Source organism: Scomber japonicus, chromosome 1 (genome assembly GCF_027409825.1).
Source record: "Scomber japonicus isolate fScoJap1 chromosome 1, fScoJap1.pri, whole genome shotgun sequence".
In the NCBI taxonomy this organism is placed as follows: domain Eukaryota; kingdom Metazoa; phylum Chordata; class Actinopteri; order Scombriformes; family Scombridae; genus Scomber; species Scomber japonicus.
In genome coordinates this window covers 12,306,979-12,334,273 of record NC_070578.1, presented here as the reverse complement: position 1 = coordinate 12,334,273, position 27,295 = coordinate 12,306,979, and the positions used below count along the sequence as shown (strand labels likewise).

General features: G+C 41.1%; 1 protein-coding gene across 6 annotated transcripts in view; it reads left to right on the top strand.

Annotated features, from left to right (window-relative positions):
* Nucleotides 1-27,295, top strand: part of chd9 (chromodomain helicase DNA binding protein 9) — a 75,584-nt gene that overhangs the window by 43,140 nt on the left and 5,149 nt on the right. For 2 of the 6 annotated variants that reach the window (XM_053341596.1, XM_053317994.1), the window contains 32 exons: nt 778-924; nt 1,586-1,654; nt 1,878-1,933; nt 2,709-2,826; nt 3,183-3,269; nt 3,541-3,678; nt 4,458-4,579; nt 6,685-6,928; nt 8,778-8,954; nt 9,212-9,355; nt 10,418-10,673; nt 11,231-11,441; nt 13,460-13,655; nt 13,882-14,079; nt 15,172-15,345; nt 15,809-15,919; nt 16,059-16,258; nt 16,687-16,886; nt 17,087-17,246; nt 20,060-20,149; nt 21,000-21,103; nt 21,444-21,561; nt 21,701-21,758; nt 21,946-21,994; nt 22,359-22,617; nt 22,759-22,964; nt 23,592-24,467; nt 24,686-24,855; nt 25,023-25,253; nt 26,191-26,368; nt 26,654-26,802; nt 26,970-27,200. In XM_053341596.1, the coding sequence (XP_053197571.1) occupies nt 778-924; nt 1,586-1,654; nt 1,878-1,933; nt 2,709-2,826; nt 3,183-3,269; nt 3,541-3,678; nt 4,458-4,579; nt 6,685-6,928; nt 8,778-8,954; nt 9,212-9,355; nt 10,418-10,673; nt 11,231-11,441; nt 13,460-13,655; nt 13,882-14,079; nt 15,172-15,345; nt 15,809-15,919; nt 16,059-16,258; nt 16,687-16,886; nt 17,087-17,246; nt 20,060-20,149; nt 21,000-21,103; nt 21,444-21,561; nt 21,701-21,758; nt 21,946-21,994; nt 22,359-22,617; nt 22,759-22,964; nt 23,592-24,467; nt 24,686-24,855; nt 25,023-25,253; nt 26,191-26,368; nt 26,654-26,802; nt 26,970-27,200 (5,727 nt within the window). Of the gene's footprint in view, nt 1-777; nt 925-1,585; nt 1,655-1,877; nt 1,934-2,708; nt 2,827-3,182; nt 3,270-3,540; nt 3,679-4,457; nt 4,580-6,684; nt 6,929-8,777; nt 8,955-9,211; nt 9,356-10,417; nt 10,674-11,230; nt 11,442-13,459; nt 13,656-13,881; nt 14,080-15,159; nt 15,346-15,808; nt 15,920-16,058; nt 16,259-16,686; nt 16,887-17,086; nt 17,247-20,059; nt 20,150-20,999; nt 21,104-21,443; nt 21,562-21,700; nt 21,759-21,945; nt 21,995-22,358; nt 22,618-22,758; nt 22,965-23,591; nt 24,468-24,685; nt 24,856-25,022; nt 25,254-26,190; nt 26,369-26,653; nt 26,803-26,969; nt 27,201-27,295 lie in introns of all 6 variants that reach the window. The other 4 variants (XM_053317218.1, XM_053316721.1, XM_053315943.1 and 1 more) reach the window with 4 other exon arrangements.

Sequence of the window (27,295 nt, the reverse complement as noted above, 5' to 3'; positions counted from 1 at the left end):
GGGATCATTATGAAGATTTTTTGTTTTACGTGTTAACATAAAAAAAAGTAAGCTGATGCTGTTATCTGACTCCAAAATATTGATATTTGCCTTCAAAATCCAGTATCATTCTGGGAAAACTGTAGATAAACCACAGCAGACAATTTAACGTATCTAAGTGAAGCTTAAGCTAAGCAGGAAGTAGTCTCACACTTAGAACCTTGATAATAAATCTGTCATGAATCATGATTGAGAACATTGTGTACTGTGCTGCTTGTAATTTCCTGCTCAAGATTTCAACTTATGAATTCTCATGCTCATGTTTTGTTGATTCTGTCAGCATTTAGTTTGCATTAATCAGCGGCTGTTGTTTTCATAAGTGACAGATATTAAAAACATGACAATATGTTGTGTATGTGTGTAATACTAGTAGAATGAAAATGATTGAAAAAGTAATGAAAAAATGGTTCCAGTATAACCTTGATGGTTCAAGCAAACTACTTAAATGAACAATGTAACATGGAAGCTTTTGTTGATCTACAGAAGGTCTGTATAGAATATTTATCTATATAATGTTGCATGCACCAGATGATGTGGTCAAAACTTTGGTCCCAGCAGCATCATCTTCTCAGTCCAGATCAAATCTGCCCCGACATTAGACACTGTCAGTTAGTTAGTTTTTAACTTTTTTTCCAGTTTCAAAGTTACTGTATGAAGTAATCAAGAAACAGTTGAAAATATTGAAATATAACTGAAATACTCTGTGGACTTCTCCCTCCATGTCCGTTTTTTGTGTAGAAGAGGCGATCTAATCGCCAGGTGAAAAGGAAGAAGTATGCTGAAGAGCTGGAGGCCCGCCTGTCAGACGAGGAAGTCAAGGTTATTGTCAAAGCCAAGAAAACCAACACCGCAGCATCCAAGCAGCCTGCTGTTCAACTCTTTGTAGTAAGTACTTGCTGCTCTGTGGTAGGTAAAAGAGCAACATTATTTCCATTACTGATGAATCATATCAGTTATTAAGACAAGCATTTGTTGGCTTAAAAATAATTATACATGCAATGGATTGTTCTTTTGTTCCAATGATTCATATAAATGTGTAAAAGGAGCTTCCCCCCAATACTAACTAACAAAACCACATTTTGTGGAAGAACAACAGGAATAAGTGATGAGTGAACTGCAGCACAGCCTGTTCCTTTCATCCCCACATTGTGACGTATAAACCAGGACCCCTGCAGTATGACTGTACAACGAGAGAAAATACATATTCATTGCCCATTTTTAATAATTTAGCTGCAACAGAGGAGAAATTGGGATGGAAGTAATGTGACAATGGCTGAACTCAAAATTTTCAAGAAATGTATTGTCTGAAAGTTCCTAAAAGTTCTTAACCTTTGATCATTGATTGAGATAGTAAAAAAACCTACAAAAACTAAATGGGAAAGTGAAGCCTCAGATGAGCAGACTATGTAGTTTTACATTATTGTTGTGAACGATTGAGTTTTTGCATTATGAAATGTCCTGAAGTTTATGCAGATTTGTGCTCCAGGAGACCATGTAATAGCACTTGACATTAAATGTTTTTGTTGCATTTTTACTGTATTTGAAGGAAAATCCTACTGAGGAAGATGCCGCTATTGTTGACAAAATCATGTCCTCTCGTATCGTCAAGAAGGAGGTAATAACCGTTCTTGTTTCTCTCTTTTAGTATTTTTAAAAGCTGCACAATCATGACGAAAGTTTCCATTGCGATTATTTTGCGTGATAAATATTGTCAGTACATTATTTGACCTGATATGTGTATTTTTTATTAAGATCTTCGACATGTGCACAGTCAACAAATTAAAAGAACTACTTTTGAGTTTGTCTCTAATTATTATATTCCTCTTTTACCTCTGTAGGTTTCTCCAGGAGTGGTGGTTGAAGGGGAGGAGTTTTTTGTAAAATACAAAAACTAGTAAGTACATCGTTCAGTTACATCTACAACTGTTTTTATGATATTTCATGTATTATTTTTCTTTTTTGAATATATTTTTCACCAGTGGTTGAGATTGGATGAAACTAAATTCATGAAATATTAGAAACAAGTTGAGTGCCTGTAATAACCCCAGTTTAAATGTGTGTGACACATTTATCAACACTGTTCCAAACATTGTTCGTATCTACTACCTACATTTTAAAGAAAGTCTTGAACTAAAGTTACATTGAAATGGAAAACAGATGTCCTTTATCAAAGAATGCTGAATAAGGACTATGCATACAGACATGTCAGTCATCCTTGGGACATCTTTCAGCATCACCATGTATGTAATCATCACAATTTGAAACAGTCTTCTGTTCTTTTAACTCTTATTAACATTTCTAGCTCCTTCCTAAAGCAAATTATCATTTGTAATTTATAAAGTGGAAAATCAGGATTTATGAAACAGGTCTACAGTTTCAGCCTCCCAGAAAAATAATTTCTTTTCACATGACAGATAATGTGTCATCAGCCTGATCACGTTCATTACTTTTTCAGGCCGCTGAGGAAGAGGATGGAATGCCATATTTGATGTTTTATACATGTTGATTAAAGCTTCTATGATCACATTTGCAATCTGTGATCATACCTGGTGGCCTCAGCAGTTGCCCCAAATGATGTTAAGAAGTTTTTTTTCCGGGTATCTCCACCTGGTCTAATCATGTATTTGTGTGTGTCTTTCTGTGTGTGTTTGTGTGTGTGCGGGTGTCAGCTCCTATCTACACTGTGAGTGGGCCACAGAGCAGCAGCTGGAGAAGGACAAGAGGATTCCGCAGAAGATCAAACGCTTCAAGATGAAACAAGCACAGAGGGCACTCTTCTTCGCAGATGTAAGGCTGTGTGTTTGTGTTTGTGGACATACTGTATACTGTCTTTGTGTGGATAGGCTTACAGTATGTGGACATTTGGTATGTGCAGGTGGGTGTTTATTTGGCGTCTGTTAGGGAATGTGTGCGTGTATAGTGTATACGATGTGTGTGTGTGTGTGTGTGAACATAAAATATTTTTTTTGGTTGGTTTGTGTGGGCAGGCGCATCTGTGTGCATGTATTTGAATCTCTTTACTCACTCAGCTGATACAGTACTGATACTTGTCTCAGATTCCAGATGGTGGGTGGGCACTTACGGTTACTCTCTCATTTTCTTTCTCTTTCTATCCATCCCATCTTTCTTTCTGTCTCTCTCAGATGGAGGAGGACCCTTTTAACCCTGACTACGTAGAGGTGGACAGAGTGCTGGAGGTGTCGTACTGTGAGGACAAAGACACGGGGGAGGTAAACTGAATACTTTTCATTTGGTAATCATATCTGTTTAAAGTGTGTATTTATTTGTGTCTACATGCCTGAACACGTTGTACTCCTTTTCCCTTTTTTTGTGCTTTTATTCCGTTCAGTTTTATTCTCCACTCTAGAGATGTCTTTGTATTTCAGAAGTGCCCCAAGGCCATCCTAATAGGCTCCCTTGCAGCCTTTGTTAATATTATAAAAGCAGAGCTTGGCCTTGCTCTAGTCTTTTTCAGCGCTAATTCATTTCTGCCTGCTGCAGGAGGTGGTGTACTACCTGGTGAAGTGGTGCTCTCTGCCTTATGAAGACAGCACCTGGGAGCTGAAGGACGACGTAGATCAGAGCAAGATTGAAGAGTTTGAGCAGCTGCAGGCAGCCAAGCCAGACTCATGCAGAGTGGTGAGCTGTGCCCACCTACATTCCTCACATATCATCTGATTTCCATCTTCCTCTGCTACTCTCATACTGTATATATTTTGTTTTGCTGCTGGCATAGGTTTTAGAATTGCTGGAAGAAGTGCAGTGCCTATTCAAAATGTGCCTGTTCAGAAGGGGTGATTGCTTGGCCGGCAGTATTGCTGCTCGCAGCTTTCTCGAGAACCGCTCATTCAAACAACTTAACAGTCAACACTGAACTTCCAAGGGTCCTCAGCAATACACATGCCAAGTGTGACGTAGATTGGATGAACAGTTGTCCAGAAAATTGACAGACATTCGTACATACAGACGGAGGCTCTTTGCATTTTAGTTAGATGGTCATTTTAATTGTTAATTTTAAAATTAATGTTTATTTTATGTTACTTTATTTGATTCAGGAGGACTCACTGATAAAACACTGTTTATGCTGAACCCATATAACATATTGATTCCTCAAATGAATAGGTATCATTAGCCAAACATGAAACTCATGTACATGCAGCCAAGTGGACAAACCTAAGAGAAACACAAACACCTTCTGTCAAGAGCAGTGAATAATTTTTCAGCTGGACAAGTTCAAATATTACTTTTGTTTTTTATTAGAGGTTATTTCATTTTCTCTTTTTTTTTGGAGTTCATCTTACATTACCTTTATTAAGTATATTATACCACTTTGCCTTCCATTGAAATGTTTTCATGTCAAAATACATAATAATTTCCAAACTTCTACATGAATTCTCATCTTAAAATTTGTCACTTAGGAGCGACCCCCAGCCAATCTGTGGAAGAAGAGGGAGCAGTCGAGGGAATACAGGAATAGCAACAGCCTCAGGGACTACCAGCTAGAGGGGGTCAACTGGCTCCTCTTCAACTGGTACAACAGGTCAGTTATGAGTGCTGCATATGCATACCTGCAGATACCTACAGCCCTCTCTCACCTACAAACACAGAGAAAAACTGTTTGCCACTGGTGTGAATTGTTCATTGTGAAAAGTACCAGAGACCAGTGTCTGAAATCCTTAACTCTGAAATTTACAATATCAAATTTGCAAAAGATATTCTAAAATGAAAAGAGATGTTGCACAGATAAGTATGAAGATGAAGTACAAAAAATGACCAGTGGTGTGCCAATGCTCAGAGTAGAAGAGTATATGTAATATGTGAGGAATGATAAAACAGAATTGGCGTTCATGTCATGTGTTTGATGTTTTTTTGATGTGTATGTGTTCACATATGTACAAATAATAAGATTATACGTAAATGTAATATGTACTTTTAGTGTAGTGTTGGTGGGGGTCTCAGACCTTGTTGATGAACACAGCTGCAGTCGGGAAGAAAATGTTCTTGTGGTGTGAAGTTTTGGTCTTGATAGACGGCAGCTTCTTGCAGGAGTGTTTTATTATTTGATTTATAGAAGCACATGGTTAAAATATTATATTATTTTGTTGGCAGTTAAACTTAAAGATATATAGATGAGATGTATAAATGGCAGTAAAAGAAGAACATTAAGCAGACTAGACAGTTTCTAATAACATCAGGTATATGCAACGCCCACTTCCGGTATAAATGTGTATACAGATACGAATACAAGTGTTTCTGTGACAAACTGACAGATATACAGATGTGGTTTTGTGTTACATCCCTAACAATTAGTACACAGTATCTTTTATAGCTCAAGCAAAATGTAAGGTGTCTCTTTACAAGTTTGCTTTCAGTAATCCCATGCTGCTAAAACACTACATTATATTCATTGATTGAATTATATTGTATGTGCTGCTTTGGATTGCAAGAGAATTCTTCTGCCTGCATCAGGACAATCATTAATGAATAATGAATCACTTTTTCCTGTTTGTGTGTGTCTGTAAATATCGTTCTATGTTTGAGAGAACCAATTTCAGTTGAAAACCAGCATTGTGAGGACATGTTGGTCAGCCCTCACAACATCAAAGGGCAACTTAAGGGTTAAGACTTGGTTTTAAAGTTAAGCATTGGTTTGGGTTCAGTTCAGGGTCAGGGTTGGGTTTAGGCATATAGTTGTGATGGTTAAGGTTAGGTAAGGAGCTAGTCAATACATTATGTTAAGGAGTGTCCTCATAAGGATATAATGAGTGTGTGTGTGAGAGTGAGTGTGGGACCATGCTGTGACTTGGCTGTATTCACACTATTTGGTTGGGCCTGCAAGGAGAGTCAAATTTCCTGTCAAGGTGCACATTGCTGCAACAACAATTGCTTTTTCTTCGCCCACGATCACAAAAGAAGCGAAGCGGAGTACATTTGGAGTACACGGTGTCAGTGTGCTTGCATTAACCCTGGGAATCGGCTTTGTTATGTGTGAGCATGCAGGAGTTTGTGTATGCCTACGCACAGAGATTCATCAAAAGTAGAGAGCTGCTTAAGAGGCCAGTGGGAATATCTGCACGTTGCAATTAGCATCAAGACATAATACCCCCACCCACTGGACAGCTGAATAAATGGTTTGCTGGAGTACACCACGCAGCAGAGGCAGTTGCATTCGCTATTATGTTGTATCTCATCTCTTTGTCCTTTTATTACTGCTGATGAGGTCTTTCTCTCCTTCGTTGTTCTCTCTTTATTCTTTTAATATCAGTGCTTTGTGCATTTTCCCTCGTTTCCTTTTCCTCTTCCTCTATTTCTTAATCTTTATCACCCCCTTTTTCTTCTAGTACACAATTTTTGTGTTATTTTAACGAGTACAAGAACTGTTACATGCAATAGAAATGCTCACCATAAATACATACTACTATGTTCTGGGGGTATGGAGACATAATAACTCATACAGCAGTATGGTCCAACTTTAAAACATATTCTGTACAATATTATTGCACAGAAGGAATATAATCGTTAAATTTTTTACTCAGTTTACATTGATTTGTAAATGTCTCCCCCACATTTACTGTCTCATTCTTGTTCTCTTGCTGTTATGTCACTTCCTCTTCCCGTGTAACTCTTTTTATTTCTATCTTTCAGACGGAACTGCATCCTGGCCGACGAGATGGGCCTGGGAAAGACCATCCAGTCCATCACATTCCTAGAAGAAATCTATCGCGCAGGCATCAAGAGGCCATTCCTCATCATTGCCCCACTCTCCACCATTGCCAACTGGGAGCGCGAGTTCCATACTTGGACCCATCTCAATGTCATTGTCTATCACGGGAGCATGGTCAGCAGGCAGATGCTCCAGCAGTATGAGATGTATTTCAGGGATGCACAGGTAAATGAGCCCAAAGCACAGAGATCTTTTTGCTTACAACTTTCAAAGTGCAGCAGAGGAGGTAGCTTTCAAGCATGATTTATTCACTAATGTGCAGGCACCTCCTTTCACTCCTCCCTGTGTAAATATGTGTGAGCAGGGTGTTATATAATAAGAGTAATTGTTGTGTAAAACCTCAAACATACTGCACAGGGGTGATGCAGCACATCCATTATATCAAATACAATTCTCAGTTTGTCCCTCTGAAAAAAATACAATCAAACACCAGTGTAAAGTGTCTATGCTTTGTTTTATTGGCAGTGTGTCCTCTCCAGGCTCAAGACACATGTCTCGTTGTAGCCAGTGAATTTCTGTTTTACTTTACCCCGTCATATATTTTCCTCAAGGAGCAGGACAAGAGTCAGTTGTAGACACAGCTTGGCCTCCAGCTTGTTTCCTGTATCTAATACAAATGGAACTGTGAGGTTTAAGCAGCCTTTTTAGTTTATGTCAACGTACCTAATCTATCCTTTTATGAAGAAAGGCATGTAGAAAGTAACATCACCGTGCTTACCTTTTTTAAACTGGAAAGCAGTGATTCACTTGGTTTAAAATAATCACTGTGCTTTTTAGAAAACAGCAGCACAGTGTCAGCAACATGAAGTCCTGTGAGTAATCTAATGATACGTTTAAAAACAGGAGGCCTGCATAAAACAACAGGAGTCGGATATTGAATAGCCAGGCAGAACGTGATTACCACGTTTAACACAAAGGCCAGATACACTAAGACATTTTGGACAGGCATTAATTGGTCAAAGGGCCATAAAGCCACTACATAGGTCCTTCAGTCATTCTTAGTGAAAAAAAAACAAAAAACAGTGGTAGTAAGTATTGGATGATGTTCTGGGTAGGACAGAAAGTCTATGTTGATTATTATTATATTATGAACATGTATTCATTTGATATTCAAACTCAGTCAGATTTTGAAATCAAGGTTAATTGTTTATAAAGCCTATTACTGCTTAGAATGTAGGGCATGAGAACGTTTTCTGAATAAGGGGTTTGTAGTGCCAACGTCACATATAACAAAAGATTCAAAGAGGGGCACATGCCTGCCAGTAATAAGTAGGCTGGTAGGTAGTTAGTGAGCCTTAGGCAGGGTCTCTCTGTGGTTGGCAGGCCATGTGATGTGTCGCAACAGGCAGTTAGGAGTTCTTAGTATTCAGACGATCCGTAAGAGGAATGAACTCGAGCGAGAGTAGAACAGAGCGGAGCTGCCACCAGACTGTCTCCCAGGCAGCCTGTGATGTCATAGCAGCCCCCATGGGGAAGTCTCTGTCAGTGCTGCTCAGGCGTATCAGAGGGAGAGGCTCCTCTACAGCAGTCTGTTGGCTGGCTGGCTGTGGGAGGGTCTTACTGAATAGCTGAGTATCCCAAGAGGACTGTTGTCAAGGTAATAGATACAAATGGAGGGGCAGGGTGAGGCAACTGCACACCAGACAGACAAACAAACAAATAAACAAACCGGATAATGACTGGTGGTTGTGCCCTCATGTCCTGGTTATACTCCGCTGTAGCTTCCCAACAGTGAGGTGTGTTCTTAGGTGGCCCATGAAATCTTAAATTGCTGTAAGGCATGTGTTTGCAGCATTTCTATCTGAACTCTTCTGTATTTTACAACTGAATTATTATCATAGTCATCAGAATACAGTTTTTGAATACAAACTAAATTTTACTTACCTTCACCTGTAAAACAGACACTATTACTGGCGCATCATAACACAAAAAATGACCTCTCTGAATATGTTGAGTTTTATACATGTTTTATAAATCAGCCTGACAAAGTCTGTCTCCCCTTTTTGACTTTAAGGGCCGTGTGATACGAGGTGCCTACAAGTTTCAGGCTCTTATCACCACATTTGAGATGATCTTGGGAGGCTGCCCTGAGCTCAACGCCATAGAGTGGCGCTGTGTTATCATCGATGAGGCCCACCGCCTCAAGAACAAGAACTGCAAGCTGCTAGAAGGCTTCAAGCTCATGAGTCTGGTATGTAAAGCATTATCTTAGAGGAAGAATGGGAATTAAAAGTCATTTCAAATAACCAGTGTTGTGCAGAGTTTCATTCTGTAGTTTAAAAACTAATCTGATCTGTTTTGCAAGGGCCATTATCTCACAAGCCTAGATACAACATAGAAATTATCATTAATAAAGCAATAATTGAAAAAAAATTCCAGGAGTGCTTTTGACACATGACTCATTGTAAACACTTTCTCCTCAAACATTCTCCTCTTGTCGTATTTCAGGAGCACAAGGTCCTGCTGACGGGCACTCCGCTCCAAAACACAGTGGAGGAGCTTTTCAGCCTGCTCCACTTCCTGGAGCCTGCACGCTTCCCCTCAGAAAACACCTTCATGCAGGAGTTTGGAGACCTCAAGACTGAGGAGCAGGTGAGCCTGCAGATTCATGGAGATCATGCCCTAATATTTCATGCAGCAGATATCGGAGTGAACATATAATATATTAAAAAAGATGAAATAATCAAATACTGTAGTTTTAGCTTCTGTTACCATTTCTGTCACTTTAAGGTTTATAATTATTTCAAGGAAAGACAGTTGTATGTGTTATACAAAGATCCTGTTGGTACAGATGAAACCCTCGAAGTGGAGCTTTTTCTAACTAGGCCACAGTGACATTTTGTACAGCACACACACACACACACAACATATGGTGGATAATGGTAACAAATAATGGGGTATTATGCTACTTATTGTTAGACCATGTAATGACGCGATTGCTCACAAGAAAAATGCCATTTACCTTTCCTCTACATATTGCTGGTATTTGGCATTTCATTTTCAGTCAGTAACACGGAAGGGAAGGCTGAGGAAAGATTATTGTAACATGTTTGAAGTGTGGTTCTGAGACTGAAAGTTTAAATATTTGGATCAGCTACAACTCTGCAATTGATAGTAAAACTAGAAGAAATGTTAAGTCCTTTTCATTGACAAAACTATTGGTGTTAAGAGGTTCTTTTTCACCACACAACATAACTGATGTGTTGTATGTGTCTGTTATGCACTGGTTTTAAAGCTTGATATACAGAAGAAATATGGAATGAAGAAATGTATTAAGTCTATAGCCAGATATCAATAATATGCATAAAATGATGTAAAGGCTTGTATATAAAATACAATTAGTGGTTCAGTATCTGGTTACTCCAATCAGATTACATGTGTTTTTAGTTGTTATTTGCCTCTGCCTTATCCATTACATTCGTGGAAGTGGAGTAAAGGTAACTGAAATGCTTCAGTCAAATTCTGAGTTTAATAATTGAATATAAAACATTTTTCTCAGCTGAACAATGAAACCTTAGTGGAACACATCAAAACCTTTGTCATGGCATGCGTAACACCGTTTGTTCCAGCCCATTTGTATCCCTGATCTAAACCAAGACAAGTGTAGCAGTTAGTGAATTATTTAACTTAAACTGTCATCTTTTTGGTCCACAGGTACAAAAGCTTCAGGGTATCTTAAAGCCCATGATGCTGCGCCGGTTGAAGGAGGACGTGGAGAAGAAGTTGGCCCCTAAAGAAGAAACCATTATAGAGGTCGAGCTCACCAACATTCAGAAGAAATACTACCGTGCCATCCTAGAAAAGAACTTCTCTTTCCTGGCTAAAGGAGCTGGCCAGGCAAATATGCCCAACCTGGTCAACACAATGATGGAGCTGCGCAAGTGCTGCAACCACCCCTACCTCATCAAAGGTAGGACGGTACTTACCAAGTGACTGTTTTTATGTTTAAATATGATACATGAAATACATAGTTGAGATGTTGGCAGGCACAGCTGCAGAAGGCCTGCTATTCCACAATTTCCTGTTTAGTCTTTTGGAGGAGTTGGTGACACACTTCAGCAGATTATAGTGATCACTATAATTTAATGCCTCAAGGGATTGTTGCATCAGACCAAGCATACTGGTGATGTTGGCATAAGAAAGACATGAGGATATCTGCATCTGCACTGAATCAGCTTCGTATTTGTTACCAGTATCAAATCTGTAGGATCCCACTAATAGCAAATACTCCTAAAATGCATGCTGTGTGTGTATATATACACAGGCATGTAAAGAAATAACAGTAAGATGGGGGCATGCTTTTGAGGCAGAGACCTTTCTAAAGTTTTTTATTGTACACCTGTATTGTGACCGAATTGTTGCTACTGCTTGAGAAAATACAACAATGGAGCCCTTATCTTTCTGAGTGCACACTGGAAAGCACAAAGATACAGTAATGCTAATGAATCAATTTCTGTGTGACTTCAGGAGCAGAAGAGAAGATCCTAGAGGACTTCAGAGAGGTGTATAGCCCTACTGCCATCGACTTTCACCTGCAGGCTATGGTGCAGTCTGCTGGGAAGCTGGTCCTTATTGACAAACTGTTGCCTAAGATGAAGGCCGGAGGGCACAAGGTGCTCATCTTCTCCCAAATGGTGCGCTGCCTGGACATCTTGGAAGACTACCTCATTCAGAGAAGGTAATGGGGACAGATAATTTAAGACAGTGTCTGCAAAAGAAATCATGCATTGCAAAAAGCGGCGCGTTAGTGTGTGATTGTACATGAAACCATATTGTAATTAAACAGTGCGATATTTGTTGATGCAAAGGTTAACTATTTCTGTCAGTGTATGTAGGATGAAAAATCAATTTGTGTTAAAGATTTATTGCAGATATATTTTTCTTTTTTTTCCCCTCCACTTCTTTTTCCTGTTGAACTTCTCAGTGAAAACGTACTGCTGCTGCTCAGAAATGTAAAAACCCTTTTATCCTCTGGCTTCATATGGTTCTTTATGATTAAAAACCATATGCACATGACAGTTAGGATTTAGTTTATACTAAATTCAGTTTGAATGTATTAACTAGGATTTACATTATACTGTGAACCCTCCATTTCTTTTAACATATTGTAGTATCATATAACTCAAGGCTGCAAATAGTTAGGAACACGATATCTCTATTTCTATAGCAGTATGTTCTAGCATGTGATACATGACAGCCAATGAGAGCAGTTGGCAGCAGCAATAGCAGACACCAGCAGCATTAGCAATTAGAGGTATGGAGCCTCAAAACAACACATCCATCCATCCATTATCTGCAACCCGTTTGTCCTTTTCTGAGTCACAGGGAGCTGGAATCTATCCCAGCATGCACAGGTGTACACACAGGCGACACACATACACAGAGAAACCCCTTTATATCCTCACTCATGTGGATAATTTGAAGTATCCAGTTCACTTTCCTGCATATCTTTGGACTGATGAAGGAAACTGTATTAAGCAGTTGCTCCACAGGGGAAACAGCCAGCAGTATTTTTTTCTCTCCCCTTTAACTCCCAGTATAGCTAAACAGATCCAAAACTAGCAATATTTTGCCAAAGCATTAAAAAATCAGTCCTTTTCACAGATGCATTGGCATACTGATTTCATCTGGTCTGGACTACGAAAGGTTAATTTTCAAGGATCATAGGGTAATAAATAGAGAAATCTCACTATCTAAATAATTCTAACAGGATTTTCTTTAATTTACAGTATTTGTTGATTTAGATGAAATCAGTCTTTTTCCTGTTTTTGTTTGTGCTAAATATTTTATTTTGGATTGGAATGGGAGTGAATGAAAAGCTTTAATTCACTCCTATTGTAGCAACTGATAAAAATGATGGACAACATTTGCACTTATATCATGGCCATAAACCTACTTTACCAGTCAAGTACAACATTGCTTTGACACAGAAATTGTGAGCTGGCTCACCTTGCTGCGTGTGTCTGGTTTTGTCTGTGTCAGCAGTGTTTCAGTCAAGGCACAAAAACCTAATGGACGGTAAGGGGGAGGTTTAGGATTTAATAACATTTAGGAATTTCATATTTACAGCTGAGGGCCTCTGGTTCTCATCTTTACCTTTTATTTCTATTCATTTTTCACTCTTGTCTTTTCTGTTTCACTTTTCTTTCCCTATTGGGTCTTTGTGTGTCTCTTCTTTTTGGTGCTCTCATGTCTCTGTTTCTGCTTCTCCTGCTCTTTCTTCTGGCTTCCCTCCAGCAGCCAGAGCACGCCCTAAACTATTGTAAACATGTGAGGTGCAGCACAGCACAGACCTAGACAAGGTTCAGCAGTAGGTTACAGAAGCCCTCAGGGCTTCACCACATTAGACAAGCAGGAGTGTCTGCTGGCTGGAAGTGGATTACCCCAGGGAGGTTGGGGTCAGACTGTGGGAGGGGATGAGAAAGGATGAAAGAAGATCACCACATCAGGAAAGAGTTTTACCTTTGACAATGCCATTTTTTTAGGTATAAAACTAGGCCCAGTACATAAGTACTGTTTGAGTTATGACAGGTCAAGATCATTTTTAAAAGCTTTAATTCAGTAAATCAAACTCCTCAGGAAAACACAAACATGAGCAAACTTTTAAATTTAGTATTAAAGTGAATTATCTTTTAAATAAGCTATATATTGCAGGAGTTATAGCGTTTTTTTTTTTGTTTTTTTTTTGTCTCGCAGGTACTTGTATGAGCGGATCGATGGACGTGTTCGTGGGAACCTGCGGCAGGCTGCCATCGACCGCTTCAGCAAGCCTGACTCAGACCGCTTCGTTTTCCTCCTGTGTACAAGAGCTGGAGGCCTGGGAATCAACCTCACAGCAGCAGACACCTGCATCATCTTTGACTCTGACTGGAACCCGCAGAACGACCTGCAGGTAGAACACACACACACACACACACACACACACACACACTCTGTCCAATCAAATATACATGTTCAAAATGTTACATTATTATTTAAGTTAGAGTTTTACATGAAGAAATTAACATCTTTCATTTTGATCAGTTATTTAAGAGGTGGTGTTAAATGGATCAAACTGCAGACATCGAAAATAAAACTTATTTCCCTGTGTATTGCACTATTCTTTCTGGTTTTCCCAGGCCCAGGCTCGCTGCCATCGGATCGGTCAGAACAAGGCAGTAAAGGTGTACCGTCTGATCACCAGGAACTCGTATGAGCGGGAAATGTTTGATCGTGCCAGCCTCAAGCTGGGCTTGGACAAAGCAGTGCTGCAGAGCATGAGTGGCCGAGATAACAGCCTGGGAGGAGGTACCGGGGGAGGGGTAAGTTTGAGAATAGTCCAAATGGTCTGGAGTCATTTAAATGATGTTCAGTTAATTTCCAAAGAGAGGTGTTTGTTTTCACACAGTCTTTGTAATTATAAAATCCAACTGATCTTGGCTAAACATGGCATTTTTCAGTTTGCCTATATCATTGTCAAGCAGTGAGAGGCTGACATTTATTTTATCAAAATTCAACTTCAGTATCATCCTCTTTATCTGTATTTTCCAAACATACCTCTGCCATACCCACCAAACTCATTTTACAATATACTTTAAAATGATTTTCTCAGCCACCCTCTCCTGCAGCTACTTTTATCATCATATTGAAATCTTATAATCTTGATAGGAAATTAAGAATGACTCTTGTTTAACTAACAGACACATTTACTATGTCATGTCATACAGAATGACACATCTCATGTTTCTTAAATTCAGACTTTTTCTGTTGTCATCGCATCAGTGAAGTTGTGGAAATAAGATATTTAATTTCTTCTGATTGTCTTTTCAACATTAATAGAAGTCGACACTTTACTTTCCGATATGATCAGTCCCGAATGACATCAGAGAAGCTCATATATAACATACCTCAGACAGCAAGAAGTTGCTAAGTAAAGAAAACAAACGGTTAAAACACTCTAAAACTTGGAGCTCACTCTTAAAATTTCCACTTCAAGTGTAACCGATCCTATTAGAGTCTAATCTCTTTCTGAGGGAGTGTGTCAAACAGTGTGTGAAGTGTGTAGGTGGATGTTTAGCTGCGGTCGGTGACTCTGAGTTTTATCTGAACTATAAGGGGGTTGTTAGCTGTTTGCAGGTCGCCACATCTGGTTTGACTCAACACATTTGCATACTTAACAGCTGTTGGGGTTAGATACAGAGCAGCTACTATTATTTTAATAATCCAACGTGTGTGTGTGTTTGTGTGCTGGGTATTTAGCAGGCTATTTCTGAGAACACTGTAGACTTTTTTTTAGCTATTAACAGTAAGGTTTTGTCAAGCTTGTATATAACGTGTACCTTACTAATTAATATCACTTATTTTTACTTTCCTGCTGTAATTTCTTCTGACAGCTAAACATTGTCCTTACCTTGCAGGCAGTGCAGCAGCAGCTATCTAAGAAGGAGATCGAGGATCTGTTGCGACGTGGTGCTTATGGGGCCATCATGGATGAGGAGGATGAAGGGGCCAAATTCTGTGAGGAGGACATTGACCAGATCCTCCAGCGCAGGACAAAGACCATCACCATTGAGTCTGAGGGACGAGGATCCACCTTTGCAAAGGTGGTGCAACACACGCCCACACACCACTTTATATCATGTACAATATGAGTGAGTTTGTAAATGTTATGGAAAACTAGGAGCTTTTAAAATGTATATATCTAGATATGCAAAGGTCCTCAGTAGAAATTGTGTTTGATTCCGTTTTGTCCATGAAGTACAGTAGAATCTACTATAGCTTAACTGCACTGTGTGCCACAACATGGCACTACGTCTTGGCTTTTTCACTCTCACTCTCTTTGACTATAAATGTATTTTGTATAATTCAACAATAATGTCTTTTGAAAGTCATGTGAATAGAAAATCTTACAACCAGTAATCAACCACGTAATCTGGGAGGACTTGGTATACATATATTTTACAGGTCACTGGCTGTTTTTGATTGCCAACCTAGAGCAGCTCATAGTTAGACATACAGACAATGACTATCATCATGAATTGTTTTGATTGTGATGTCTGCTTTCAGGCCAGTTTTGTGGCGTCCGGAAACCGCACAGACATCTCTCTGGATGACCCCAACTTCTGGGACAAGTGGGCCAAAAAGGCTGACATCGATGTGGATATGGTCAATGGCAGAGTAAGTACTGCACCACAAATGATAGTATACACAGAGTAAAGGATAATTAGGACAGTGCAGAAGTGGAATGACGCTCCAGTTCATGTTTTATACGACCTGAAATCCCTGTACTGAAATTTTGATTGTCCCTCCTCTACAGAACAGCTTGGTTATTGACACTCCCCGTGTCAGAAAGCAGACTCGACCCTTCAGTGCCACCAAGGATGAGCTGGCAGAGCTTTCTGAAGGTGAAAGTGACAACGATGAGACCAAACCTAAACTCAGGCGAAACCACGATCGCCTCAACAGCTACGGACGCACAGAGTGCTTCAGAGTAGAGAAGAACCTGCTTGTATATGGGTAAGATGATTCAAATTAGTTAAACCAGCATCAACCCACAGCAACTGTGCTGACCATGGCCATGAATAGGACTGAACTATTTTTTTTATTTTTTTTTTAAACAGAAGCAGAAAACCTGAATGAAAAACTTGTAATATAATGCAGGACAGATAAATGAACAGTCAGTAATGTTTCCTCGCACTGTAAATGGTTCAAGCCAGTTTTCTGTAAATGAATAAAGTTATCAGTTTAATTGTAAAACTATGTACATGCTGTAAACAGGGCTTGATTTCAGGCATAGAGCAGTTTTAAATTAATAAAATACTTAATTCAATACTTTGTACACATTTCTCTCTGCACAACTTTCCAGGCTCACAAATGGTTTCTTGATTTAATCCCTGTATAAATAAGACATTTAACAAAATTACATTTTCCTTTTTGCCGTCCAGCTGGGGTCGTTGGAAGGATATTCTCAACCATGGGCGTTTTAAGAAGCAGCTGACAGAGTGGGATGTGGAGGCCATCTGCAGGGCCCTGCTGTCCTACTGCCTGGTTCATTATCGTGGAGACGACAAAATCAAAAGCTTCATGTGGGACCTCATTGCTCCTACTGAAGACGGACGCACTAAGGAGCTGCAGAATCACCTGGGTTAGTCTCAGGATGTTTAAACTTCATTTAGCTGTCCTACATTTAACAGATGGTAGTAAAATCAATGTACCACTGTGAGTCTGCAGATGATGAATCATAAGAAAGGTTATTGCAGTACAAGGAGAGGTGATAAGATCGACACACGTGGAGAGGTTGTTCTAAGTGGGCTGTGACATTTGACCTCCTTCTTCCTCCATTAGGTTTGTCTGCTCCAGTCCCCCGAGGCAGAAAGGGTAAGAAGATGAAGACACAGTCCAGCTCTTTTGACATCCACAAGGCAGAGTGGCTAAGAAAACACAACCCAGAGCACATGCTTCAGGACGACGGCTACAAGAAACACCTTAAACATCACTGCAACAAGTAGGTGTTTTCTCATGACCAGCTGGTTATTAGAGAGCAGTAGTAGTAACCACAATACACAGGATAAATATTATAGGCTACCTGAAATTATGTTAATAGATGAAAGAGACAAAGAGAGTTGGAATGTCAGGTATTTTTCAGGATTTGACTCACTTCACAGCGCACATGGTGACTAACAGTCTACCACTGGGATATTTTATCTGTTGTGGGTGGGAGTGTGTGTGTGTGTGTGTCTGTGTGTGTCTGTGTTTAAACCTTTATCCTATTATAGCAACTGGCAGGTGGTCATTATTCTCGTCTAGCACAGATTGTATCAGTTTATTTAAATAGAATGAAGCCTAAGTGTATGAAAGTACAATTTGCATGTGGTTCAGATTTTAACTGCAGAATCTCCAAGCAACAGTAATTAGGAAGCACTAATACATCTATTGGAGCCGACACTCTACTGATTCATTAACGGACGCACATCACATGGAGACCAGCTGACTGATCCAAATCTTAATGAGACTTCAGCCGAGTTAATGGCCGTCATAGATCTCTCTTATTTACAGACAGAGGGGGAAAGATAGGCCGTTGAGATATAAAGCCAAATAGATGGCTGCTTCTTTTTAAAAGGGGGGCTTGTGTCCATAGGGCTTTGGACACAGAGCACTGCAGCGTCCATAGAAAGTTCCCCATTGTTTCCTCGTCCAGTAGTGCTGAATCCAGGGATTGTCTGATACGTGACAACGGGCAAATGGGGACACACAGTGAGCAGGGTTTGCTGACTTGTGCATTTTCACTCTGAGGACCTGGAATGTGACTGCTGGGGTTTAGGGTGGGGGGGTTCACTGGTTTCCTTAACAGGATCATAAATGTAGGACAGAGCTCTTACACAGGACTAGAAAGTCTAGAAAGCAGTGGGCAATGATTTTGACGGTTTTCAAAAGTCCTAAATAATCTGGAAGACCAAGAGAAAATGAGGAAACTGAATCATGTTGTGAATTTCTTCTGCCTCAAGCACATTGTTGGTGCTATAGTAATGCCAAGACTGCCTTTAGTGCATACTGTAATAAAGATGTGAAATTGTTATTGATAAATCCTCTCGAGCATGTATGATAGGATTTTGAGAAAGCAAATTAAACACTGTCATGGTGCTTTGCAGTACATCAGTGAGGCAGCATCTCCCTGTTCCGTTGGCTTTCAGCGGATTGTTTCCTGTGAGCGGACCATGAGGGATTCTTTGTATGACGCTCATGACATGCATTCTTTGCTCATTTGCTCCCGAAAGACTGTGTATGACTGCGCTCTGAGTGAACCCCACACACACACACACACACACACAGACACACACACAAAGAAAGGACTTGGAAGGGGAGTGATGAAGGGCTGTGCTTACAGGCAGAGGAAGCAGCAGCTGCTCCTGGGCGGGTCCAGTCACACAGGAGGGTGGAGGAAGGAGAAGGGAGGAAGTTCAAGACTTTGATTTAGCTGAGCTCCAAGTCCAGACTGGTCACCACAGACATCCATCACTCAGACACACCAACAGACCTAAGCACTGCAGTTTTTCTCGGTCCTGTCAGTGTATCAGGGAAGGATTTTGGGCTCATTTATAACAATATTTAGCTGAGTTACAGTGTGAGAAAGATGGAATTCCTGGCATGCTGTATTTCAGAGCGACATTCCACAGTTCTTTCACTGCTGTTGAGCGAAGCACACCAAACTCAGTGTGCAGGCTGAGTAGTTTGGTAACAGGGGCTGGACACCTGCAACTATAAAACATACTTGGCAAAGACATAATTTTACTCATCGAATTTGTATGAATTTGGTGCTTTAGTTATGATTATACTTTAATGAAGAGTGATATTGAAGGACTTTCACTCTATATAAAACTCTATTGCCTAAATTTCCCTGCTCATTTGAAAATGGCAGAGGAGTACATCCTCTGAGATGTAGCCATTCAGAAAATAATAATTGTAAGACAGCTAATAAAACCGCAATGGCCACAGAAAATTTTGCTTTCATGTCAGCAAAACTTAAGGGCCGCAGCAGACGGTTTTGTATTAAAACAAAATGTTAACTCCAAACACTTTCTACATTGAGCAACATTTCAAGCTACACCAGACGTTACAGCGTGGCACACCACCGCACTGCCATTCCCACCACTTCACTCTGTCTCTTCTCAAAGCCTGTTGGCTGTGATGTGTGATCATGCATCACAGAGCTAATGTCTCCCCTGTGAGTCAGCCTCTCTCTACCTTGTCAGCCTCGACTTCCCAGCCTTCATCTACTGCCAGAGCACGACCACATGATGACTGGAGAGAGGAAGAGAGAGACTGCTGTCTTGTTCATTCAGTCCTCAGAGCCTCGCCGCGGAGCCCCTCACCACTCCCTGCACAGTCTATCAAATAATGTCGACTTCAGTGATAGTTAATTGATCAGGCATGATCAGTATACATTAGTCATGTGACTTATGTAGTGTGTCTTGCTCTGTGGAAGGCCTGTACAGATAATGATTTATAACGGTACACTGTTCATAGAAAAACCATGCATGCAGATCAACTGTAATGTGTGCTGTTAATGTTACGGTAATGTAATGATAGGACGACACTGTATAATCCTGTTTGTTACTCATTTCACTCACGTGCATTGTGTTAATCAGGTTGCTGTGTGACTCTGGGAACGTGTACGTGTGTACGTGTGTGTGTGTGTTGTGTGTGTGTGTGTGTGTGTGTGTGTGTGTGTGTGTGTGTGTGTGTGTGTGTCGGTTCTGCTCGCTCAGCGTTTGTGCATGGTCAGGACTTTTTTTTGACCAGTGTGCTTTCTGTGTGCAGGGTGCTGCTCAGGGTCAGAATGCTCTACTACCTGAAACAGGAGGTGATAGGAAGCCAGGCCCAGCAGGTACTAGACGGCGTGGACGCAAGGTGAGCTCAACTCTGACAAACTCAGGTGCTACATTACCTTACATACACTTTCCCTATGCTTATCATTGTAGGGTTAGTGTTATTCTCCAACTTTTATTGATTGGAGCAGAATCACTTCAAACAACTAACACAATGCAGCTCAAAGAATATATTTGTTACACATGAAACAGTAGACGGCAACTTTTTGCCAGTCAGGATTGGTATTCTTGATCTACATCGATGGTAAGATAAATTTAGCAGCATTATTATAACACTATACACCAGGGCTGAGCTGTCTACTGTCAATTATAGTGTTTCGATATCAAGGTGAAATAGCTGCCTCCATAGTTTTCTTCTTTAAGTGTGAGTGTGGTCATTAGCATATGGTATCAACCTGTTGAAGGAAGAAAACAGCTGATCAGCCAAATGAATAAGAAAGCTACAGAGCTCCACCTGCTGGTGAAAGATGAGCATTTTTCTTGTTTCTGATACAGTACGGTTCAAAATGCTTTATCGAAACTGTCCACAAGGAAAGTGCCACGCAAGGTTACAGAGGGCTTTTATTGTTTCACAGTTATTATGTTGTTTTTTTACAACAACAACAAAAAACCTTCCAGAGAAGTTGTGTGTTGGCCTCCTGAACAGCCAGTAGTGATTGCATGATCAAGAAGCAAGTTTTTTTAAGAAGACCTTTGTACATTATTTGCCTATATCAGCCAAAAGTGGAATAAAAATATGCTCAGAGATAGATTTACATAATTGACACTCGCAAAGCATGTTACAATAAAGGAACTGTGTCTAAGCCTAAACTGCAGTGTTTTACAATGTATGAAAGGTCTGCCCATCATGCCTGTCCAAATCTCCTCCTCAGTGAGATAAAGATCTGGGTGCCAGAGCCTGACCATTCTGACCTGCCAACCTTGTGGTGGGATACCATCTCTGACAAGTGTCTGCTGCTGGGTATCTACAAGCATGGTAAGTAAACTAAGTGCTTACTGTGACTAATGTCTTATTTTTTACCTTATTATAAATAAAGTGTCTGGAGGTGATATTAAATACTTACAGCTTCATTGTGTACTTTCAAAGCACACATATAAGAGGAAAAGTATTTAACAACTCTGTGTGTGTGTGTGTGTGTGTGTGTGTGTGTGTGTGTGTGTGTGTGTGTGTGTGTGTGTGTGTGTGTGTGTGTGTGTGTGTGTTCCATTGATACCAAGTGATTGTGGGATATTGTCCAGCTTGTATATTTCGCCTTATTTAAGAGTTTGAAAACATTATCCTTTGCTAACTCTGGTGTCCTCTTGTGCACTTTTAGGTTATGAAAAGTACAACACTATCCGTGCAGACCCTACCCTGTGCTTCCTAGACCGTGTGGGACGACCAGATGAGAAGGCCATCGCTGCCGAACAGAGAGGCAATGATTTCATGGATGGGTGGGTATATATAACCTGGTTCTGAAAAACATTACTTGGTCTTATTTTATTTTGCTTGGCTAAAGTTTAGATACTATTTTAACTGTCATCATTAAGTTGTCAACTGCAAGAATTAAACAAATTTTATCTGCATCTGCAGCGATGTAGATGATCCAGAATACAAGCCTGCTCCAGCCCTGCTGAAGGACGAAATGGAGGTAAGACCACAGGAAACAAAAGGGAACGTTGGCCCTCTGATGAAGCCTGTTAACACTCTGACTGGCTGAACAAATGATTTCCTCTGTACATTTGAACCTATATGTGATTTAGCATGCAATCCATCACAATCTTGTATATTTTTCCTTTGAATATGATGTGATAAATGCAAACTGTCTTCTCATGCAGGATGATGCTTCTTCTCCTGGAGACTTGGTTGTCACTGACAACGCTGGAGGTGAGTATTAGATGCTTGTAATCCACAGAGGATTATCATCATTATAATTGTTAAATACAATCTTCCCACAGACAGCAGCAATCTGGATAAGTTCTGAACTTTTTAGAGAAATATTTTTCAGGTCTGAAGTAAAGATGAAATTAGCACATTGTTCTTTCTGCACATTAGTGGAAAGAAAAATAGAAATGATGGCACTTTGTCACCAAATTGGACCCTATCTCATATTTGTTATTAATGAGGTGTCAGATTTGGCTGCAAATTGAATTACTCTTACTGAAATTAACAGTGACAAATCTTTATAGCAGTGTTGTTACTCGCTGAAAATAGAATTATAAAAAATATTCTTAAAATTACTCCGATCCAGATGCAGTTCCAGTGACTGATGGTCAAAGTCAAAGTATCTACTGGCCCTCTTCCTCGGTACTGACAGCCAGGCTGAGGCGTCTGATCACAGCTTCCCAGCGCTTCACCAAGAGCCGGCAGATTCTCCACATCCACCAATCTCAGTCTCAGTCTCAGTCTCAGCAGACCATGATAATGTCTGCTCCGCTCTGCCCGCTGCCCCCCACACTCAACGACACCATTAACCCCAAGATGGCTGCTAAGATCGAACGCCAACAAAGGTCAGCTTGAGAGCAGATTGATGATTGGTTGAGAGAGAAATATGCCTTTGATGTTTCTGTGATAGAGTAAAAAGTGAGATTATGGATGTGTTACGGTACATGTAAATTGTTATTAAAGTCTACATTTTCCATTGTCCACAGATGGACCAGGCGAGAAGAGGCTGACTTCTATCGGGTGGTCTCCACTTTTGGTGTTGTTTTTGACCCAGACCTCGGCCGGTTTGACTGGACCAAGTTCAGGGCCATGGCTCGGCTGCACAAGAAGACTGACGAGAGCCTGCAGAAATACCTTTGTGCTTTCACCGCCATGTGCAGGCAGGTGTGTCGCCTGCCACCCAAGGAAGGAGGTTAGAAGCCTACTTGCTTATTCACACATGAACACACACATGCAAACAAGTCATCATTTGTATACATCTAAAAGGAAGAGATAAGGATACTCAGGAGACCACATGAACATTTTGCTTTGACATTTACCGTTGCCTACACAAAGTGTTTCAGCCTGCTAGACAGTATGATCATGACAAGAAACGATGTGCTTGTCCAGTTACTTTTTTATGTCACTGACATAACAACTATAAACATGAACGGGAAGAGAAAACCAAACTGGTGGGGGAAAAAACGATTAACTGACCTTACAGGTGGTAGAGGAAACTAAATCTGTCAAATATTTTCCAGTGGTCTATACAGGCACATTTTAATATTTGGTTTACAACCATTATAAAAATCATGTTTACTCTATTTCTGGCTGAAATTGGTTTTATTCTGGTGAGAGGTCGGTAGCACCTTTGTAAACAAGCTGGCTCAGCAGTACTGAGGCAGAGGAGCTGATAAGGTTAATAATTTGTGGAAAGACAAACAGTGTGATGTTAAACTCCAGGCACAAACACATCTTTAGGTTGTACATGTAGAGTAGTCTTTATTTCCTCTCACACACTTTCTCTCACACCTGCTTCTTCTCTTGATCTTTGTTCCAGACTCCGCAGTGGACCCGGCTCTCACCATCCAGCCCATCACAGAGGAGCGAGCGTCTCGCACACTGTACAGAGTAGAGTTGCTTCGCCAGGTTAGAGAGCAGGTCCTTCGTCAACCGTTACTCTATGAGCGCCTGTCACTGTGCCAGATGAGCTCTGACTTACCTGTGTGGTGGGAAGCTGGTACCCATGACCGTGACCTGCTAATTGGCGCTGCCAAGCACGGTGTCAGCCGCACAGACTACCACATTCTCCGAGACCCTGAGCTCTGCTTCATGGCTGCCCAGCGCAACTACAGCCAAACGAAAGCTGCACAGCAGCAATCACGCACATCCACACCGCTCCTACACCCTCAGTACCAGGCCACCAGCTCAGCGATGACAGGCTCTCCACTGGCTCCACCTGCCCCGAGAGACCCAGAGCCCTGTGGAGTTGTACCCAAAGTGGAACCAGCCTCAGAGGGGGAGGAAATCAGGGAGAAGCAAGGGGAGAGTTGGAGTCCTCCCAGAGCGCCAGCTACTCCTACAGGTCTGGAGGAGAAGCCTATTTCTGACGTGAGGGACAGTGAGAGGCAGATGGTGGCAGCAAGAACGAAACCTCTCACTCCCAACTCCTCAGAGAGGAAGCCCAAGAAGGCCAGCAAGAGGGGCCGCAGGGAGGCCAGGCGTGGCTCAGAGTCCGACTCAGATGGCTCCTCCTCAAGCTCTTCATCACGCTCTTCTTCCTCTTCATCATCTTCATCTTCTTCCTCATCACATTCCGGGTCCAGCTCTTCCTCTTCTTCATCGTCTTGCTCCTCTGGCTCTTCATCCTCATCCTCTTCTTCCTCATCCTCTTCTGATGACAGTGAAAGTGAGGGAGAGGAAGGAAAGAAGAAAGGTGAGTACACCTTTTTAATATATAAGAAACACCAACTAAACTATGTTGTTGTTGTCTTGTCAAGTATATCATGTGAATTAGATTCCTCTGTGTTTTTCTGCTGTTTAGCTTTGCTTTGTTTAGCTGAGCACTATATGAGAAGTCTTTGACACTCAAAAGTTAGGGTTAGAGTCAGATGTATCTCTAATGTCTCATTCTGTGTCTTGTCATGTTCTCAGTGCCTGTAGCAACAAGTGTAAAGGGCTTTGATGAGGACAGTGTGGCGTCTCTGAGCACTACACAGGATGAAACACAAGACACCCACGTGGCTGAGAACGGCATCGCCAACAACTCCTCGCATCCTTTCCAGGGAGGAGGGTACATGCTCGCTGCATCTTACTGGCCAAAGGTGACTCATTGTACTGTACACGTGTAACCCAGTCACTATGGTTGATATATAATGACACTTCATACAGTAGCTTACACAGCATCTAAAGTTTATTCTATGTAGACATTACTAGAAGTAAATGGTCATCAGTTTGAGTGTGCTGATCTGCTGTGCTGTTGTTAATGTAGGATCGAGTGATAATCAACCGCCTGGACAGCATCTGCCAGGCAGTGCTAAAGGGCAAGTGGCCAGGAACACGCCGGGTCTACGAACCTGGAGGTGCAGTGGCCTCCTTCTACACCACCAAGCTGCTGGACAACGCCAACAGCCTGTGCGAGGACCCCTCTGCCTCGCCACAGGGGTCAAAGGTGACCAAGCATGTTGCAGAAAACAAGGAGTTCTCAGTAAAACTGAACGATGTATGTTGATTTCTCCCTTCCTCCCTACCTCCCTCTGCTTCACCCTAATCCTAGGACCCTTCCACTTCTGCTGCCATGACCGGTCTTAGTTGCCATGTTCAGCATGTTTCTCTGGTTTTCTCCTTTCTTTCCTCTGGGTATGATTAGTGGTTTTTGACTGCCTGGCAGGAGGAAAGATTAATTGAATAGCAGCCTTCCTCTCTTTTTCCCACACACTCAATTTGAATTGGGCTCTGAGGCTGTGATTACATGAGCACAAATCACTCAGTCATGAGAATATAATAAGGTTCAGTCTGAAGCCTCTCTAGACTGAGGGGTCTTGCTTATAATCTGATTGAAATGGAGACCTTGGCTGTGGGTGTTCTCTAATATGCTTCTAGGCAATGTGGCTATTAACTTGGCAGGCTTAAAGACTTGCTTCAATCTATCCCTCGCTTTTGTCTTGCTTTTTTGGCAATTATCTTTTCCCAAATTGTATGGTTTTCATCACAAACACCTGCTGCTTGTTGTTTATAAAAATCTGGATTTTTTTTTAATGCTGACAACAGCTATCCCTTTGGCATGGCTTCCCATTACAATCCAAACTATCAGTAGATTTACCCGCTGCCCTACCAGCCAATACCTATTGTGTCACATGTCCCAGCACTACTAACAAGAAAATACCTGACAAATATTTGCTGTTATTGTAAAATCTTTTACTATTGTATTACTTAGATGTAAATTCAATATACCTACCAGTAAATAGCATTAGAGTTGAAAATAACACAAGACACATTTACTTTGTGATCTTGAAATCACTGGGGAGACAAATAGAAATGCTAACATTCTGAGAAAAAATTGAACGATAGCATTTATCCTTTTTTATAGTAATGAATGTTAGCTCTATATGTGACTATTCATCTTTCTAGATTTGTAACTCTTGTTTTTGTATGTGTAGCAGGAAGGAGGTCTGAAGTTGACCTTCCAGAAACAGGGTCTCCCTCTAAAGAGGCCCCTGGAGACAGAGGAGGGTCCCCAGGCGCAGCAGCAGTACCTGGCCCGGCTTCAAGAGCTGCAGAGTGCCTCGGACACAGGCCTGGCAGATATCACCAAGCCACACTGCAGCTTCCAGAGCGGTGGGTTTATTTAAAATACAGAAAATACCCAAAGATGGAGCCGTTCTGTTGTCCTGTACCACCACTAGATGGCAGAAAAGTCTAGTTTTGGTGATTTAAATATATTTTGACTTCAGTTGGGAGCCTTGTCTTTCCAACTGATGTTGAAATTTGTAATGCTTACAGATATTTGTGTGTATTTGGAGTGAAATGTAATTATATGGACTTCATAGAACACCCTTCAAAAAAACAATAGTTTTAGAAAGTTAATTAAAGTCAGAAAATGAATGTGTGGTTCCTCTGCAGTGCCCCCAGTTGTCGCTGGTCAGATGAGGCTGAATGGAATAGCAGACGGTCAGCCAGTGGTAAAGAGGCGAAGGGGAAGGAGGAAGAATGTGGAGGGGATGGACCTGCTCTTCATGAACAAGAGTCGAGTCCCTGCTGTCCCTGATCAGGTAAGCTGGGGTTTTTTTGGTGGGCTTTTTTGCAAAAAGAGAAAACATTACAAATGTTCAGCTTGAAATAAAAAGAGATTGTTGTTAATGCTTACTTATACACATTATGATGCTAACTTTGTTAAGAGTACATTGATTGTGCTGTAATGTGCTCGATGTATCTCCAGGTGCCTCCAGGTTGGGGTGGTATTGGCCAAGTTGGCATGGCTGCAGCCGCTGTGCCGGGCTTCAGCCAGAACTCGAGTCAGTGCCCTGCAGACACAGAGATGAGGGTCTCTGTCATCAACCTCAAAGATGGCACCCGGCTTGCTGGGGAGGACGCTCCCAAGAGGAAAGATCTGGAACAATGGCTGAAAGAGCATCCCGGTTTTGTGGCAGACACCGGAGCCTTTATCCCTGTGAGTCCATATTTACTGTCTCTACAATGTTTCTGTAGTGTCACAGTGAAGTTACCCAAAAAAGAAAGGTTTCCTGCAGTTGTCATTTTGTTACA